General features: G+C 42.5%; 1 protein-coding gene across 1 annotated transcript in view; it reads right to left on the bottom strand.

Annotated features, from left to right (window-relative positions):
- The window catches only part of RBM33 (RNA binding motif protein 33), a gene marked incomplete at its 5' end in the record, with an annotated part of 106573 nt that extends 100102 nt beyond the window's left edge, over window positions 1-6471 (bottom strand). The window contains 2 exons of the mRNA XM_014586032.1: window positions 2116-2164; window positions 6389-6471. Coding sequence (XP_014441518.1) covers window positions 2116-2164; window positions 6389-6471 — 132 coding nt within the window. The remainder of the gene's footprint in view (window positions 1-2115; window positions 2165-6388) is intronic.
- Window positions 6472-15550: the final 9079 nt, after the last annotated feature.

Below are 15550 nucleotides of genomic sequence, written 5' to 3'. Positions count from 1 at the left end.
CAACAAAACCCTGGCTTTTGACAGAAAGTGGAAGAATATGGAAGATTTACTGCTGAGTGAAGCAAGCCAGGCTATGAAGGAGAGACACTGTATGTCCCCACTTAATATATACCAAGTGTCTGCATCCTATAACTGAAACTGACGGGCTAAAGGATGTACAAACACAAGAGATGGGTGTGAATGCCAGATGTGGTGTGTGTGGAGGAGTGGGGCCTGGGGAAAAACATTTGGAGGAGGGATACAGAGACAGCATTGTTGAGACGGGGAGGTAGTGTTGCTATATTTTGATCAACTGGACCGGGGAGAAATGTTCACATATTGAAATGATCACCTTGTAAGCTAAATAATGGGACTGAATGTATGTACAAATTGTACATTAAAAAAATAAATAAATAAAATTTAAAATAAAAAAAAGAAAGAAAGAAAGAAAAGAAGTTCGGATAGTCCAAAACCGCTGGTAGGCTGATGACGTGGTAAGAAAACAGAAAGGAAAAAGTGACTTCAAAAGAATTTTAAAGCAAATTACTGCATTAGAGTAAAATGCTAGTAATGCAACATGGTAAAGTGGGAAGAAAATGGCAGAACGGGTACTTCACCTACAGTGAAAGATCTAAATCGGACCCTGCAAAGGAGATTAAAGGGCGAGCTCATCAGACGTGCGGAATCAAAGATGAAGTGCAGGTCTGTACCACTGAGCCTACTGATGGATCTCACCTTGAAGGCAAAATGAGCTCTAGAACTGATGGTACTGACAGTAATAAACTGTAGTTTTAACACATTTAAAAATTAAGCATAAAGAACTATCTTGACTTCAAATGAAAATAGCATGTGTTTTTTAAACTGGTATAAAACTTAAATTTTAGGGACCAACAGTTAGAGTAATGGCTGTGTCACTGAAGTTCCATGTAGTTGACCGCAGTTTGAGTCCTGGATCCAGCGGCTTAAACTCATGCTGAGTCCTGGATCTGGTGGCTTAAAGTCACACCAGGTGCATGTGCATGCGTGCCCAAGATCCCGAGAAGAGAATGGAGGAAAAGGGACTGCGGCATGGCCATCTCCCTTGGGGGGTGAGTTTTCAGTTTCTGTCTCTGTCTCTCTCTTTCTGGCGAGTGCACGTGCCCTATAGCAAAAAAGTCTCAAAAAAACCTTAAATTTTATTATTTCACTTCAAACACACTTTTGCTTTACAACCCTATCTTGTACATATGCTTTATTGGAGCGAGATGATGGCACAGTGATTAAACATGATGCTGTGAGGCAATCCCACAAGGGAGGGTTCCGAGTTCAAGTTCAGAGACCTCCCTCAGTATGCATGTGCCCAACTCAAAAAATAAAAAAGATGTTCTTACATGTGTTTTATGGCATTTGAAACATAACGGTAGAGTATACATACACGCATTATAAATCAGTGCATTATTAAAGGTAAGTGTTCTAAGGTTCTACTTGACCCAGTAAGTAATATTTAAACTTCCCCTATCTGTAACCCATGATGGGAGGACAGCTGGTGGCACAGTGGTTACAGCACGGGACTCCCACACGGCTGACGGCACTTCAAGTCCAGACCAAGCAGCTTGAAAGTCTACAAAAATCTACATCAAGTTTCAGACTTTTTGGGCCAGCTGGTAGTGTGGTGGTTAAGGCAGGTGTACCCCACAAGGTTGACTGTGCCATTTGAATACTGGGTCCAATGGCTTGAAAGCACACCAATGCATATGCTAACAGAATGAAGGAGACCAGAATGCGGCATGGCCATTCCCCTTAGGGTGACTTCTCCTTTTCTGAGTACAGCAAACGTGAACTGCGAGTGTCACAGTCACTCAGGGCAAAGAGGAATTCTGTGGCACGACTGCCACAAAGCCAGCTGAGGCATCGAGGGGCCTTGGATATACTAGGCACTACGGGATCTGCGTCAAAGGAGCTACTGCTTGAGCTGTAATTGCCAGAAAACTAATCAACAGTCAGCTCTTTACACACTTAAAAAAATAACTCGATGTACCAAAGTTTAATCTATACCCAGCTTCCCAGAAACTCAATGCATGCATAAGTATGTATTCTTATATTTGAAGTACAATGAAATGACTAGTGTTTTGTTTTAGAAGGACCTATATTTCTTACCTTTTTTCCAGATAGTAAGTCTTCTCCAAGCAAGTCATCTTCAAGTTCACTGAGGGGGAAAAAGAGATGTGTTAATGTATCGTGTCTAATAGACTGAGAAGGACGCAGTCACTCAGGATTCACCAAGAACTCTGGGGTTTGGGTACTTTCATGTTAAGTTTTCTATTCTTTTTCTTTATTAATGAAAATGTGGGACCAGCAGGGTGGCATAGTAACTAAGGGCAGGACTCCCACATGGCCAACCACAGTTCGAGTCCTAGATCCAGAGGCTTGAAACTCACCCCAGGCATGTGTGCATGCATGCCCCAATCCCAGGAGAATGGAGGAGAAAAGACTGCAGCCTGGCTATCCCCCCGGGAGGTGATTTCTCACCTTCTCTCTCTCTCTGTCTTTCCAGTGAGCAGACACACCCTACGTAAAAACCTCTCTTAAGGAAAAAAAAAAAAAAGAAAAGAAAATGTATATTCAAATACACAGGCAACAGTTTTCCTTTTAATGATGGGGGGCTTTGTTATAGGATGTGGCTCACTAAACTTCTAATCTCAGTTTTGTATCTTAGTATCTTTAGACCTGTTGAATAGTCAGAAAAAGGAACTGGCTCCAGTGCTCAAGCAGTAATATAACACTGCACAATGCTGGAGCCACACAAGGTCTTGGAACAGCACCTCCAAGGCTCCATACACAGTCACGGGTGCACACACACGCCGAAGATCCTGGCTGCTTCAGGCTGGGGTGAGCTGCAGAATGAAGACCCTGGTAGGGGCGCCTGCCTCTCGCGCACTCTCTCTCTCGGAAGGAATGAACAAACTAAAATTTTAAAAAAGAAGAAATTATAACAAGTAATATTTAAACTTCCTCCTATCTTTAACAACGTACAATGAAGGGCCAGGAGGTGGCATAGTTATGGCACTGGACTCCTACAATCTGACAATTCAGTTCATACACTGAACACTTTTAGGAGCTTTAAGTAAATATTACACTGTACATTTTATAAGGGTAACTTGCCTAAGGTCACATAGCAGGGACAGATACAAGGAAAGAACGGCCCTTGGAAAAAAACTCCTTCACAGACCTATGTAAGATAGTTAGGAGAGAATAACTTCTTCCCACACTTTTTTTGTTTGTTTGCTTGTTTTTGTTTTGTTTTCTTTTCTTTTCTTTTTCTTGGAGAGGTTTTTGCTATAGGGCGCGTGCGCTTGCCAGACAGAGACAGAGAGACAGAAAGCAAGAAATCACCCCCCCAGGGGCGATGGCGATGCCGCAATCCCTTCTCCTCCATTCTCCTCTCGGGATCTTGGGCATGTACACACACGCACCAAGCGTGAGTTTAAGCCACTGTGTCTGGGACTCGAACCGCGGTCAACTACATGGGAGTCCGGCGACATAGCCATTATGCTAACTGCTGGTCCCTTCTTCCCACACTTTTAAACCACCAGTCAGATTCAATTTCGGTATGTGCCGGTGTTGTAACTAATCTAATCTCCAGGGACAGGGAAAAAAGCTACTGTCTAATCAACAATATTTACAATGGCCCCATCTAAGAATTTGATTCTATAGGACTAAAAACATGCAACAAGCACCTCTTTGAAGATAGGAATCCCTTTACACCACTGCTTTAAATAACTGAGAATGGAAGGGAATACCACCTTTCCTGGGAAAAACAATTGGAAAAGTAGTAAGAACAGTGTCAGTAACTACACAAGCAAAAATCTGTAAAGTATTTCTGCCTTTTGCTGAAAAGGAAAGTATAAGGAAATAAGCAATCAATACTTAATAACTATTTTTTCCTACACAAAAAACATCTTTTAAAAATAGACAAACGTCAGCCCAGCCAAGATGCTGCTCCACAGGCTGGAACCCCACAGCGGGCCAGGTGGACAGTGCGCCTGTAATCCCAGCAACTCAGTGAGGCTGAGACAGGAGGATCCCGAGCTCAAGGCTGACCTGGACGACACAGTGAGGCCCCATCTACTGGCAGAAAGAGCCAGCATGGTGGTACTGTCCCCAATGGAGGCTGAGGCAGGAGAGCGCACCATAGCAAAAGACACTGTCTTTAAAAAAAAAAGGAACAGAAAAGATACGTGATAACAAGTGAGTGCACAGAGACTGGAGAGTAGTTCAGGATGGGTCAATGACTAACGAACGAACACACAAATGAGCAAGCAGAGTGGCAGACGGCAGGGTGAGGACCACAGACAGGCGTTAAGTTCACTCCAGAGATCAGCACATCGTGCATCTCTGCACCGGGCGCTGCACGCTGCCAGGGCACTGATTGACAGAAAAACCTATGAGGCAGAAACCTATATCCACCCACTTTTTGAATGTGGAAACACAAACACTGAGGTGTTCAATAATATGCAAGGTCACCCACACAGGAAGCCTAACACCAGAAGATGAGCACAGTCTGGCTCCAGAGTGCAAATCCTATCCACTATGCACATCCACATCCTCCCCAGAAAATAATGCACTTCTCGTGCCGTCGTCATAAAGTACGAGCCCAAGAAGAGGATGTACACCTAGGGGAAGAGATTTATTAGATACATAAACAACCTCGATTAGATCTCTGCAGTCAAAACAACGGACTTTCAGAGTGACTGGCCCACACCCAGCAAGGTCGAGGAGGCGAGAGTCACCTGAACAATGGTAACTGCTCCCCAACCACTGAACTGATGGAGGGATCGTGTGTTAACTGCAGAACTTCCTAAAGATTTCACCGGTAATCACTACGGGAATAAAAACAGCCTTTGGGGGCAGGCGCTGAGTATGTCTCTTATCAAATATCAGAGCCCATCAGCATTTGTGAGCAGCTGTATCATCCTTCATAAACAGGACCCTGAAAGACGCGGTCCAGGAGGCAAGCATTTGTCATCAGCTGCTGGGCTACAGCCCGAGAATCGGAAGCATAAGTGCAACGTGACAACTGCGCATAGGTCATCCTCTCCAGGTCCCCCCCACTGCAACTCGCTCTCTGGCCTTCTGCCGGCTCTGGGTCTGAACACAATGTCACCAAGCAAGAGAAACAGAAAGAGATCAGCCCTCCCTCTCGGCTGCCTCAACAGGGGCAGAGATGGCTGTGCCCACTAGGCTCTCAGATGCCACTTCCATCCTCCTTGGGTCTGGAAGGGGTCAGGAGGGAAAAGTGACTCCGACATGCTTGCTGACCCACTATTTAACCTTGCCCTGTAAACAGGGGCATCTCCCTTGCCCTTGAACACAGCAGTCCTAGTCCTCAGGCCCAAGATGGGCTCAGGCAGAGACTTGCCTCATTGGCTGCCCTGGTTCTCAGGCCGGGGCCGCATTGCTGTGCTGAAACTGAGACTTCTCTCAGCCTCTGTGATCCCAGGAGCTGGCCCCCCAGGATGATCTCTTTTCACTTGTCCCTATCTAGCTTGCTGGTCCTGTCACTGTGGAACTACTGTACTGTGTGAGCCACGGAGGAGCAAGCCACTTCACACAGACTGTAAAACCTACATAGCTTTCACTGCAGATTTGGCTGAGACATCTAAGGCATCGTTTTCAACCAGGAATCAGGTACTGGTTTTACAAAGGCTATCATAGTTCCTCTTTACTCACATCTACTTATGTTTACTATTAAAATTACTGAGTGCAACTCCAAGGTAGTTTTTATATTCTCTTAATTCAGTAATGAAGGTGATAAAGTCTGTAAAGAACAATCATTGATTCCCAACCCATCACCCAGATGAAGCCCCACTGTGTGCTTCTCCGAGTGCACATCCCATTAACTTGGAACTCTTCACCAGAGGTAACTACTGCATCAGACTGTCCTCTATTACTATGGACTTTTTTTCTCTCTCTCTCTGTGTGTGTGTGTGTGTGCGTGTGTATGTATTCCTAAACACATATTTTCATCTTCAGCAATGATCAGGGAAATGCACATTGAAATTATAATGAGATACTACTCTACTCATATTAGGATGGCAAAAATGTTGAAGTCTAGCCAAACAGGTAGGATGTGGAGCAAAGAAGCTCTGGCACACAGCTCCTCCAATACCCATCCCAACACCATCACTGTCTGAAACAAGGAGGAAGCCCTATGTTCTGCTGTGGCCCTGCACACAGCCCAGGGTCAGGGCAGGAGCCCACAGGCAGCCTTCTACCCGAAGTGCCTTGGCTTCGGCCCAGTAGGGATGGGCACACTCAGGAGTTCCAGGTAGCCACATACGGACGGTTTTCTGCAATGACCTCTCCACAGCCACACAGCAGAAGGCATAACCGAGCACAGACTTTCCTATGGGCGCAACTGTGTACGCACCTGTCCCAGTCCTCATCCGCAGCTCTCCTTCTCCAGGACCGTTCTGCACCAGGCTTGTCAAACTGGTCAAAGTCATCGTCTGTGAGAAGAGTCCATTAGAGTCAGTGTCATTACAGTTAAAACTGGCACACCAGAAATAATGCAAACACTAGAACAGCTTGTTTATGGATACCTGGCCCAACATTTGAAAATACAAACGTTCCATATATGATATGATCATCATAAACATATTAGCCATTTTTCTTTCTTTCTTTTTTTTTGCTGGAGGTCATATGCACTCACCAGAGAAAAAGCAAGCAAGAAAGTACCCTCCATGGAATATGGCCACTCTGAAATCCCTTCTCCATTTGTCCCTCCATGCACACACACAGCCTGTGTTTCTCAAGCCACCAAGTCTGGCACTTGAACTGTACAGTCATTCATGTGGGATTCAGTTACCTTAACCACCAGGCCACAGGTTAGTCCTGCTTTAGCCATTTTTAATCATTACAATTTTTAAAATTCAAAATAACACAAAGTAAATCCATTTATTTTGCACAAGCAGGCATAAAAGATCACTAACTAGATTCCTTTTTAATTATAAACTTTAGTAAAAAAAAAAATTTTTTAGAGAGGTTTTTGCTACAGGGCACGTGCACTTGCCAGAGACAGAAAAACAAAGAGACAGAAAGCAAGAAACCATCCCCTAGAGGGGATGGCCATGCTGCAATCCCTTCTCCTCCATTCTCTTGAGATTTTGGGTACACACGCACACGCACCTTGTGGCGTTCATTTTAAGCCGCCAGGTCCAGGACTTGAACCATGGGTCTACAACATGGGAGTTCAGTGACGTAACCATTGCACAATGTGTTGATCCCAGTAAATGTTTTCTTTAGAAAATAATAGTTTTAAGTGTGTATTTTTTTTCCTGCATGAAAGAAAAAATACTGATATGCTAAAAGTTAAGAGACTTTCATAATTTTTTTTTTCCAGATTTCTGCCATAAGGTGTATGCACTTTCTGGAGATAGAGACAGAGAGAGGGAAAGTGAGAAATCACCTCCACGGGGGATGGCCACGCTGCAATTCCTTCTGCTGCATTGTCCTCTCAGGTTTCCCAGCACACACCCACACCTGCCCAGTATGATTTCAAGCTGCCTGGTCTGGGACTTACATCGCAGTCAGCCGCATGGGAATTTAGCACCCTAAAAACCATGCTACTTGCCGGCCCTAAGACTTCTATAGTACTTTTTATAATCTTCACGTTTTTCCAAACTAATCAAGGAAAGCAAAAAGCCTTATTTAACCCAAGTAGAGCTAATATAATATACATTAGTACTGAACAAGGATAAAAACCATACATACAATTTTAACTTTGCAAGTGGCCACATTTTAAAAAGTAAAAAGAAACAAGTAAAACTTTAACAGGTGAAATTTCAGGAATATGTTTTATTTAACCCTATATCTGAAACATTGTCACATGTAATCAGTACAGAATGAACACAGTTATTTACCTTCTCCCTGCCATGAATTTAGACTCAGCACACCTGACATCTTGATGTGGACAAGCCACATGGTTGATGCCACCGAAGTGGACACCACAGACAGAGCACTGCTGTCTTGTCCTTTGGACCTCAGTTTTTTCCCTATGGAATGGATTTATTACTTAGTTCATAAATTTGCTGGAAGATTAAATGTGACGATGTATTTTAGAATACCTGGACTGACTAGTGAGTGAGTGGCACTTGATACATATTTTATATTTATATTATATACAATATATATATATTTATATTAACATATTATTAGGAAAACCAAAGAATTATTTTTCTCATTTTAGATCCACACATAAGCAAAGCAGCTTGAGAAGCAGTCACAGACAGGTCCCTCTGCCCACTGAGACTACCAGAGGAGCCAGCTGATGTCAACACCTAAAAAGCCTCAGAACCTTTTCTAGCTTGGGGTTGGAAATTAACCAGTCTAATTCTAACCAAGTAGTATGTCACCGCTCATCAAACATTACCTAACTAAACAGGTGCTTAAAGAAAAAACGAATCCTACAGTGAATGACACTACAGAATGAGGAAGGGCAAGACTACAGCAAAAGAGGAACACCACCGAGGAACACCACCATGCTGTGCAATGCTGACCCACATGGGACAGTTCTGAGCTCCACTACAAGACCATACTAAGTGTGCCAGGCACATGTATGCACATAACCCAGGGCTGGGTGGCTGAGGTTTGGATCTTGGCTTCCTGACCCTGTTGTGGATGCTGTCTATTCTGTTGGAAGAAATTAATAAATAAACTTAAGAAAAAATGAGTTGCCTCCTCCTGAAAGCAGCCTTCCATATGATAGCATGAAGAGACATGGACACACTGCCCATTAACCAGGTAACAGCCACTTAAAAAAAAAAAAAAAGGGTTTTTAGTCTCTTAGGTTAATTCAAAGAACAGAGACACTTTTCCCAGAAACCCACTGAAATGGAAAGAACGGCAGCAGTAATTCGTAGTTTTTGAGGAGGATCCACTCCTCCCTGCCTAGAAGCTCAATGAGACACGGAGGCTCCACTCCAAATTGTGCGGCCAGATCACTAAGCTCCCAGTTCCCAGGCCCAGAAGGAGGGCTGGGCCTCTGCATTTCTCATTCTGCTGCCATCTGCTTGTTGCTGAGGCTCAGTTACAATGGAATTATGAGTGAGAGGTTGGGGTTCTCTTCTTCCTCCCAGGTCTCACTCATGGGGCAGATATTATTGGGCCCAAATGTCCCCTGCCCCAGCTCTTCGGCTAGGAGTTCCATACCAAGAGACTCAAGTGACGCTGCCTCCCACCCACCCTCTGCAGTCAATTCCTAAATGGGCATGTCACTCAGAGGTGTGGAGGAGAAGGAAAAGTACTACCCAGTGTTACAGTAGATTAGCTAGAATGTACAATTCTTAACAAAAAATTATAAGACATCTAAGAAAACAGGAAATTATAACCCGTAATCTATCAGGAAAAAAGCAGGCAACAAAAAACACCTGTGAAAGGACCAGATGTGCAATTTAACAGAAGGGGTAGTGCAGCAACATTCAAAAAACTAAATGAAAATGTAATCAAAGAAACAAAACAAAGTATTGACGATGTCACACCAAAGGAAAAATGTAAAGGAAGAGACAATAATTGCTAAAAAGGGGGCCGGCAGGTGGTGTGGTGGTTAAGGATGCTGGACTCCCACATGGCTGGCCACAGTTCGAGTCCTGGACCTGGTGGCTTGCTTTCTCACTTTCTATATCGCTCTCTCGCTCACTCACTTTGTCCCTTTCTGGTCAAATTTAAGTAAATAAATAAAACAATTATTTAAAAAATAAATAAATACTTGTTCAAAAGAATAAGACCAGCTCCATGCCTCATGGTTAGGGCAACTGAATCCCACCTCGCTTACTGTACAGTCTGAGGGTGGTTTAAGAAACATGCCAGGTGCAAGTCTATGCACACCCCAAATTCCAAATGAGGGAGAGGTGGAGAAGGGACTGCAGCGTGACCATTACCCATGGGGTGCTTTTTCCTCTTGCTCTCTCTCTGCCCCATTCTGGCAAGTACACATGCTCTCTACCAAAAAGGAAGGAAGGAAGGAAGGAAGGAAGGAAGGAAGGAAGGAAGGAAGGAAGGAAGGAAAAAAATGAATTCTTTAGAGCAGCTCAACAGAACATTTGAGCAGACAAAAGAATTAGCAAACTTAAAAACAGATCAACAGAAATTATGCAATCCAAAGAACAGAAAGAGAAAGAATGAACACAACCTCTGAGAAATTAGTTATCATTCAGCACACAATATAAGTATTAATGGGAGTACCAGAAGAAGAAAAGAGGAAAGAAAACTACTTATACACGCACATATACATATATATTTGAAAGAATAATGACTGAAAACATATAAAATTTATTTGGAAATACTAGACCAGCAGGTGGTGTGGTAGTTAAGACACTGGACACTCCCACATGGCTGACCACGGTTCGAATCCTGGACCTGGAGGCTTGCTATCTCACGTTCCCTCTTTCTCTCTGACTCCTTATCACTCTCTGTGTGTCTCTGGAAATACTAGAAAGAGCAACATCCAGAAAGCACAACAAACTCAGAATAAACAGAAACCCACAAACACACATATCTTGATCGAAATGTTACAAAGATAAGAAAGCCTTGAAAGTAGCAATAGAAAAATACCATCACTCAACAAAGGAAGTATAATACTGATTCTCTTCAAGAACAATGGTGGCCAGAGGCAGTGTAATAATACAACTGAAGTGCTCAAGAAAGGAATCCTGCATTCAACCAAACTATCTTGCAAAAATCAAGGTGTAATAAAACATTCACAGATTAACCAAATACAGAAAGAATATGTCACTAGCAGACCTGCTTGGTTGAATTATGTATCCCCAAAAAATATGAAGTCTCATTCCCCCATCCCGTCAATGTGATTGTACTCAGAAATAATGTTTGCAGAAGTAATCGAGTTAAGATCAGATCATACTGGACATTAAGGTGAGCAATAATTCAATGATGGTGTGCTCTGAAGGCGAGGGATTTCGAGACAGACACACTTAGAGGAGAAAATGCTATATGAAGCCAAAGAAACAAACAGAAAGACAAGGCCATAAGAGACCAAAGACTGATGCTGTGACAAGCCACAGAATGTCAGGAGCCTCCAGAAGATGGAAGAGACAAAGAATTCTCACCCTAGAGACTTTAAAGAGAGTATAGTGCGGCCCTGCCAGAACCTTCAGTCAGACTTTGGTCTCCTAAACTGTGAACTGATTGTTACGTTGTTTGAAGCTAACCAGTTTATGGTGTATTTGGACATCTAGATTCACATTTTGCATCAAATTTAGGAAGCTTTTCATCCCATTGTTTCCTCAAGTATTTTTTCTGCCACTTTCTCATTTCCTCTCTCCTGAGTCTCTGCTGTGTAAGGAAGTCTTAGGGTCTGTTTACTTATGTGCATTATTTTCTTCTTGCTCATCCAACGAGATAAACCCAACTACCCACATTTGCAGACTCTTTCCTGTTTGCTAAAATGGACTCACGGAACCCCTGTAAAGAAGTTCATTTCAGCTATTGTACTTTTCAGCTCCAGAAGGTCTATGTGTTTCCTTTCCGTCATATCCATCTCCTTATAAGTATTTCTACTTCTTCATGTACTGTTCTCCAGTTTTCCTTTTGCTGTTTTGCCCATGGAAAGCTTGACAGTTAAAGTCTCAGTCGAGTAAGTCCAATGTCTAGGCTTCCTTACAGGTGGTTTCTTTTTTTTTTTTTTTCTTGAGAGTAGGCCATACTTTTCCCATTTCTTGATATTAATTGTAATTTTTAACTTAAGATAGATAGTTTGAATACTGTAATACAGTACCTTGGGAAATCTGATTCTATTCCTTAATGAAGCTGTCCATTTGTTTAATGACTCCTAAATTATTCTTCCAAAGACTATTCTATTCCTTAAGTATGGTCACAGAAGTGTGTTATCTATCTCCCCAGTGAGCCAGTGACTTGATAGAGATATTTCCTTAAATGCCTGTATCCAGTAAGGAAAACAAATACAGCGAAGCTTCGGGAGCAACTGCTACAGTGGAAAAGCACTGTAGGACAGCCTCTGTGCCAGTCTAGCAGTGATCAAAAGCTGTGATCAAAAGCTGCAATCAAAACACACAGCTCTGCAGCCCCATACCCTGAGAGTATCCACAACAGAAAGTTTCCCCAACCACTGAGCCTGCCTTCACCAAGAATTTCCCTGAATGCTGCAAGGGTTAACTAGACTCTAGAGTTCTGTAACAGTGGCTTCCAACAGTTCTTACCAGTTCGGTACTGCGTTAATAGAAGGCAAAACCTGGAACCTCCTACTCAACTACTGTAAAGTCACAGATTGGCAGAGTTTATTTTTTTTAAAAAAAGGTCTAACTATATGCTGCTTATTACAGACTCACTTTAGACCCAGACACTAACAGGTTGGAATGAAAGCATGGAGAAACGTACCTCACATAAATAATCAAAAAGGAGCTCGTACAGCTATATAAGTATCAGACAGGCTTTACATTCAAAATTGTAAAAATAAAAAACGGGTATACTGACAGAAGATTCATGGGGCAGTTGTAAACACAGCATGTGTCACTGAGTAAAGGGAATATGTCCTGGAAAATAAGTGGTTACGATAGATTCATTGTGCACAACAGCAAGTCTACTCATACAAACTCAGATGGTGAGTAGTCTACTATGGACCTAGGCTGCATGGTATGGCCTATTACAATCTAGTGGGACCAACGCAGATTTGGTCCAATATTGACCAAAATGTCATTATATCATTAGTGACTTTATATGTAAACACTGACGAAAATGAAAGAAGAAATCATTCTAAATAGTTGGAGACTTTGATACCCTACTTCCAATAATGGACAAAACATCTAGAAAGATCAATAAGGAAAAAGAGGATTTGATTGATATTATACATCAACTAGATTTAACAAATACAGGAACTTGCTATGATCTGAATGTGTACTCCAAATATTCATGTGTTGAGAGAACTTAAAACTACTGTGCTGTTACTAAGAGAATGAAAATGTAATCCAATTATGGTACTAAAACGTGGAGTCTGGAGGTAGTGATGAGGATTGGAGAAATTCATCAGGATGGACTGGATGATGAATCCTGGTAAGCTTTATAAAGAGAAAGCTGGCACCATAGCACCATGTTAGTTAAGCACAGTGCAATGAAAACCAGATCCCACGTGGCCAAGTATGGTTCAAATCCCAGTTTCAGTGGCGTGTGTGTGCATGTGTGTGTTTAATGGTGAAAAACAGGATCTTTTTGTATTAGCCAACTGGACTCCGTTTAGATTATCTCAGTTTTTGGCCCATATCCATGAGTGCCCAAAACCCTGACGGGATGGAGAAACAAGGATGGCAGTATGACCACACTCTATCTGGCGTGCTTGCTTTCATGACCTCTGGCAATTAAAAAAAAGAGAGAGAGAGAGAAAAGCAGAAAGATAATCACGGTCCCTTTCTGTACCATGTGATGCCCTGTGCCACTGCAGGACCCTCCAAAGTCCCCAATGACAAGAAAATCCTTCCTAGATGCAGTAGCCCCTTAACTTTGGGCCTACAAAAACTGTGAGTTACATAAATCTCTATTCATTATAAATTACTAACATTCCAGTTTATCTGTTATTAGCAACAGAGAACACAACAGAATACCTGGTCCAACAATGGACAGAACATAGACTTCTCAATTGCACAAAGATCATTCTCCCAGATATGTTAGGCCATAAGACAGCTGTCAATCAATTTTTAAAAATCAAAATGTTTTCTCTGGCTACAATATAATGAAACTAGAAATCAGTAATAGAAAGAAAACTAGAAAATTCACATTATGAGGAAACTGAACAGCACAGTCAATAGGTAAAAAGAAGTTACTAGGGAACAAAACAAAAATACTTTCAGACAAATAAACACAAAAACACACATACCAAACTTAAAGGAGGCAGTGAAAGCAGTACTCAGAGGGAAATTTATGGCTGCAAACTTCTATATTAACAAAGGTCTCTAACAGCCTTACTTTATACCTTGAAGAACTAGAAAAAGCAGAACAAAATAAATCAGAACCTGGCAGAAGAAATAGTAAAGAGTGGATAATAGAGAGATCAGAAAAAAACCTTCCAAATATAAGGAACTGCATCCACAGAACTGGCTACCAACATGCGGACAGACAACAAGAGGACTCTCCGAGAGACACCAACTTTCTACAACAGTCCATTGAGGAAATGCCCCTCAATGTTGTTGACCTCATCGGAGGGGGCTGTCCCGGGACCTGTGCTGTGGGCTGAGGAGCAGCAGGAGGAGCCAAGAGATAGACAACTTACCATTTTTTTTCTTTTTCATTTGAATAAATGGTTCTTTTTGAGGCAAAAGAAAAAGACAAATTTTTCAGACACCCTTTTCTTTGAGATAGACTCTTGCCCCAGGCGCCATCTCTTCTCCCAAAACACACTAATCCCATTTCCCTAACCTACTCACCTGCAGACCTGAGGCTCTCCCACCCTAGCTGAGCTCCTCTGAAGAGGATTCCTGTAGCTATAATATGTCACTCCACCTCATTTGCTGGACCAAATCTGGAGTCAAGTGAGGCTGTCCGAGGTGAGGGGAAGCAGGGAAGAGAAAATGGCAGCCATTTTTACATTCTTTTGTATAGTATTCATTGATTTAGGAAATTAACACAAAACTCTTAATAAAATGAATTGGAAACTGAAAAAAGAAAACCAACTAGACAAAGATATTACAAAGGGGGAAAAAACTAGACTGCCATCCCTCATGAACTTACATGCGAGTCTTTTTTAAATTTGATACGTAGGTTCTAATAACAAATTAAATGGATATAACATACCGGGACCAGTAGAAACTAAGTGTTATGTCACTGGACTCCCACATAGTCAACTGTGGTTCAAGTCCCAGACCTGGTGACTTAAAACTCATACTGGGCACATGTGTGCACATGCCCAAAATCCCAAGAAGAGAACGGAGGAGAAGGTATTAGGGCATGGCCACCCTCCGGGGGGAGGGGGGAGTTTCTCACTTCCTATTTCTCTGTCTCTCCAGTGAGCACACACCCTACAGTAAAAATCTTTCTTAAAAAGGATAATATACATCATTACTACAGGAAATTTATCCCAGGAATTCAAGATTTGTTTAATATTAAAAAATCAGGCCTAGCATGTGCTGGTGTAGGCAGAAGGGCACATCTGTGTGATGCTGGAGCCACACAGGAGACCCGGGTTCAGATCCTGGGTGGACCTGGACGAATGGGTGTGCCAGTGTGCACATGTGATCCTGGCTAGCTGGGAGACCAGCGGAGAAACTTTGTCAAGAACACCTGTTTCTGTCTGGGTATGCCAAAAGAAAGAGAAAGAAAGGAAAAGGAAGGAGAGAAAAAAAGGGAAGGAACGATGGACAAAAGAAAAAAAGGTGGAAAGCAAAAAAATAAAGGATAGAAAAAAGGAAAGAGGGAAGGGAAGGAATTTTATTTTAAAAAACCTTTAAGGGCCAAAAGGTAGTGTGGTGGTTAAGGTGCGGGACGCCAACATGGCTGCTGGTAGTCTGAGGCTCGGAAACCACACCATGTGTGCCCAGACCCCCACCCCCACCCCCACCCCCGCGAGGAAAAT

Source organism: Tupaia chinensis, unplaced genomic scaffold (assembly GCF_000334495.1).
Source record: "Tupaia chinensis unplaced genomic scaffold, TupChi_1.0 Scaffold000110_1, whole genome shotgun sequence".
NCBI classification, from domain to species: domain Eukaryota; kingdom Metazoa; phylum Chordata; class Mammalia; order Scandentia; family Tupaiidae; genus Tupaia; species Tupaia belangeri.
The sequence above is the reverse complement of the archived record's forward strand: the minus strand, read 5'-3'. Positions and strand labels throughout refer to the sequence as shown.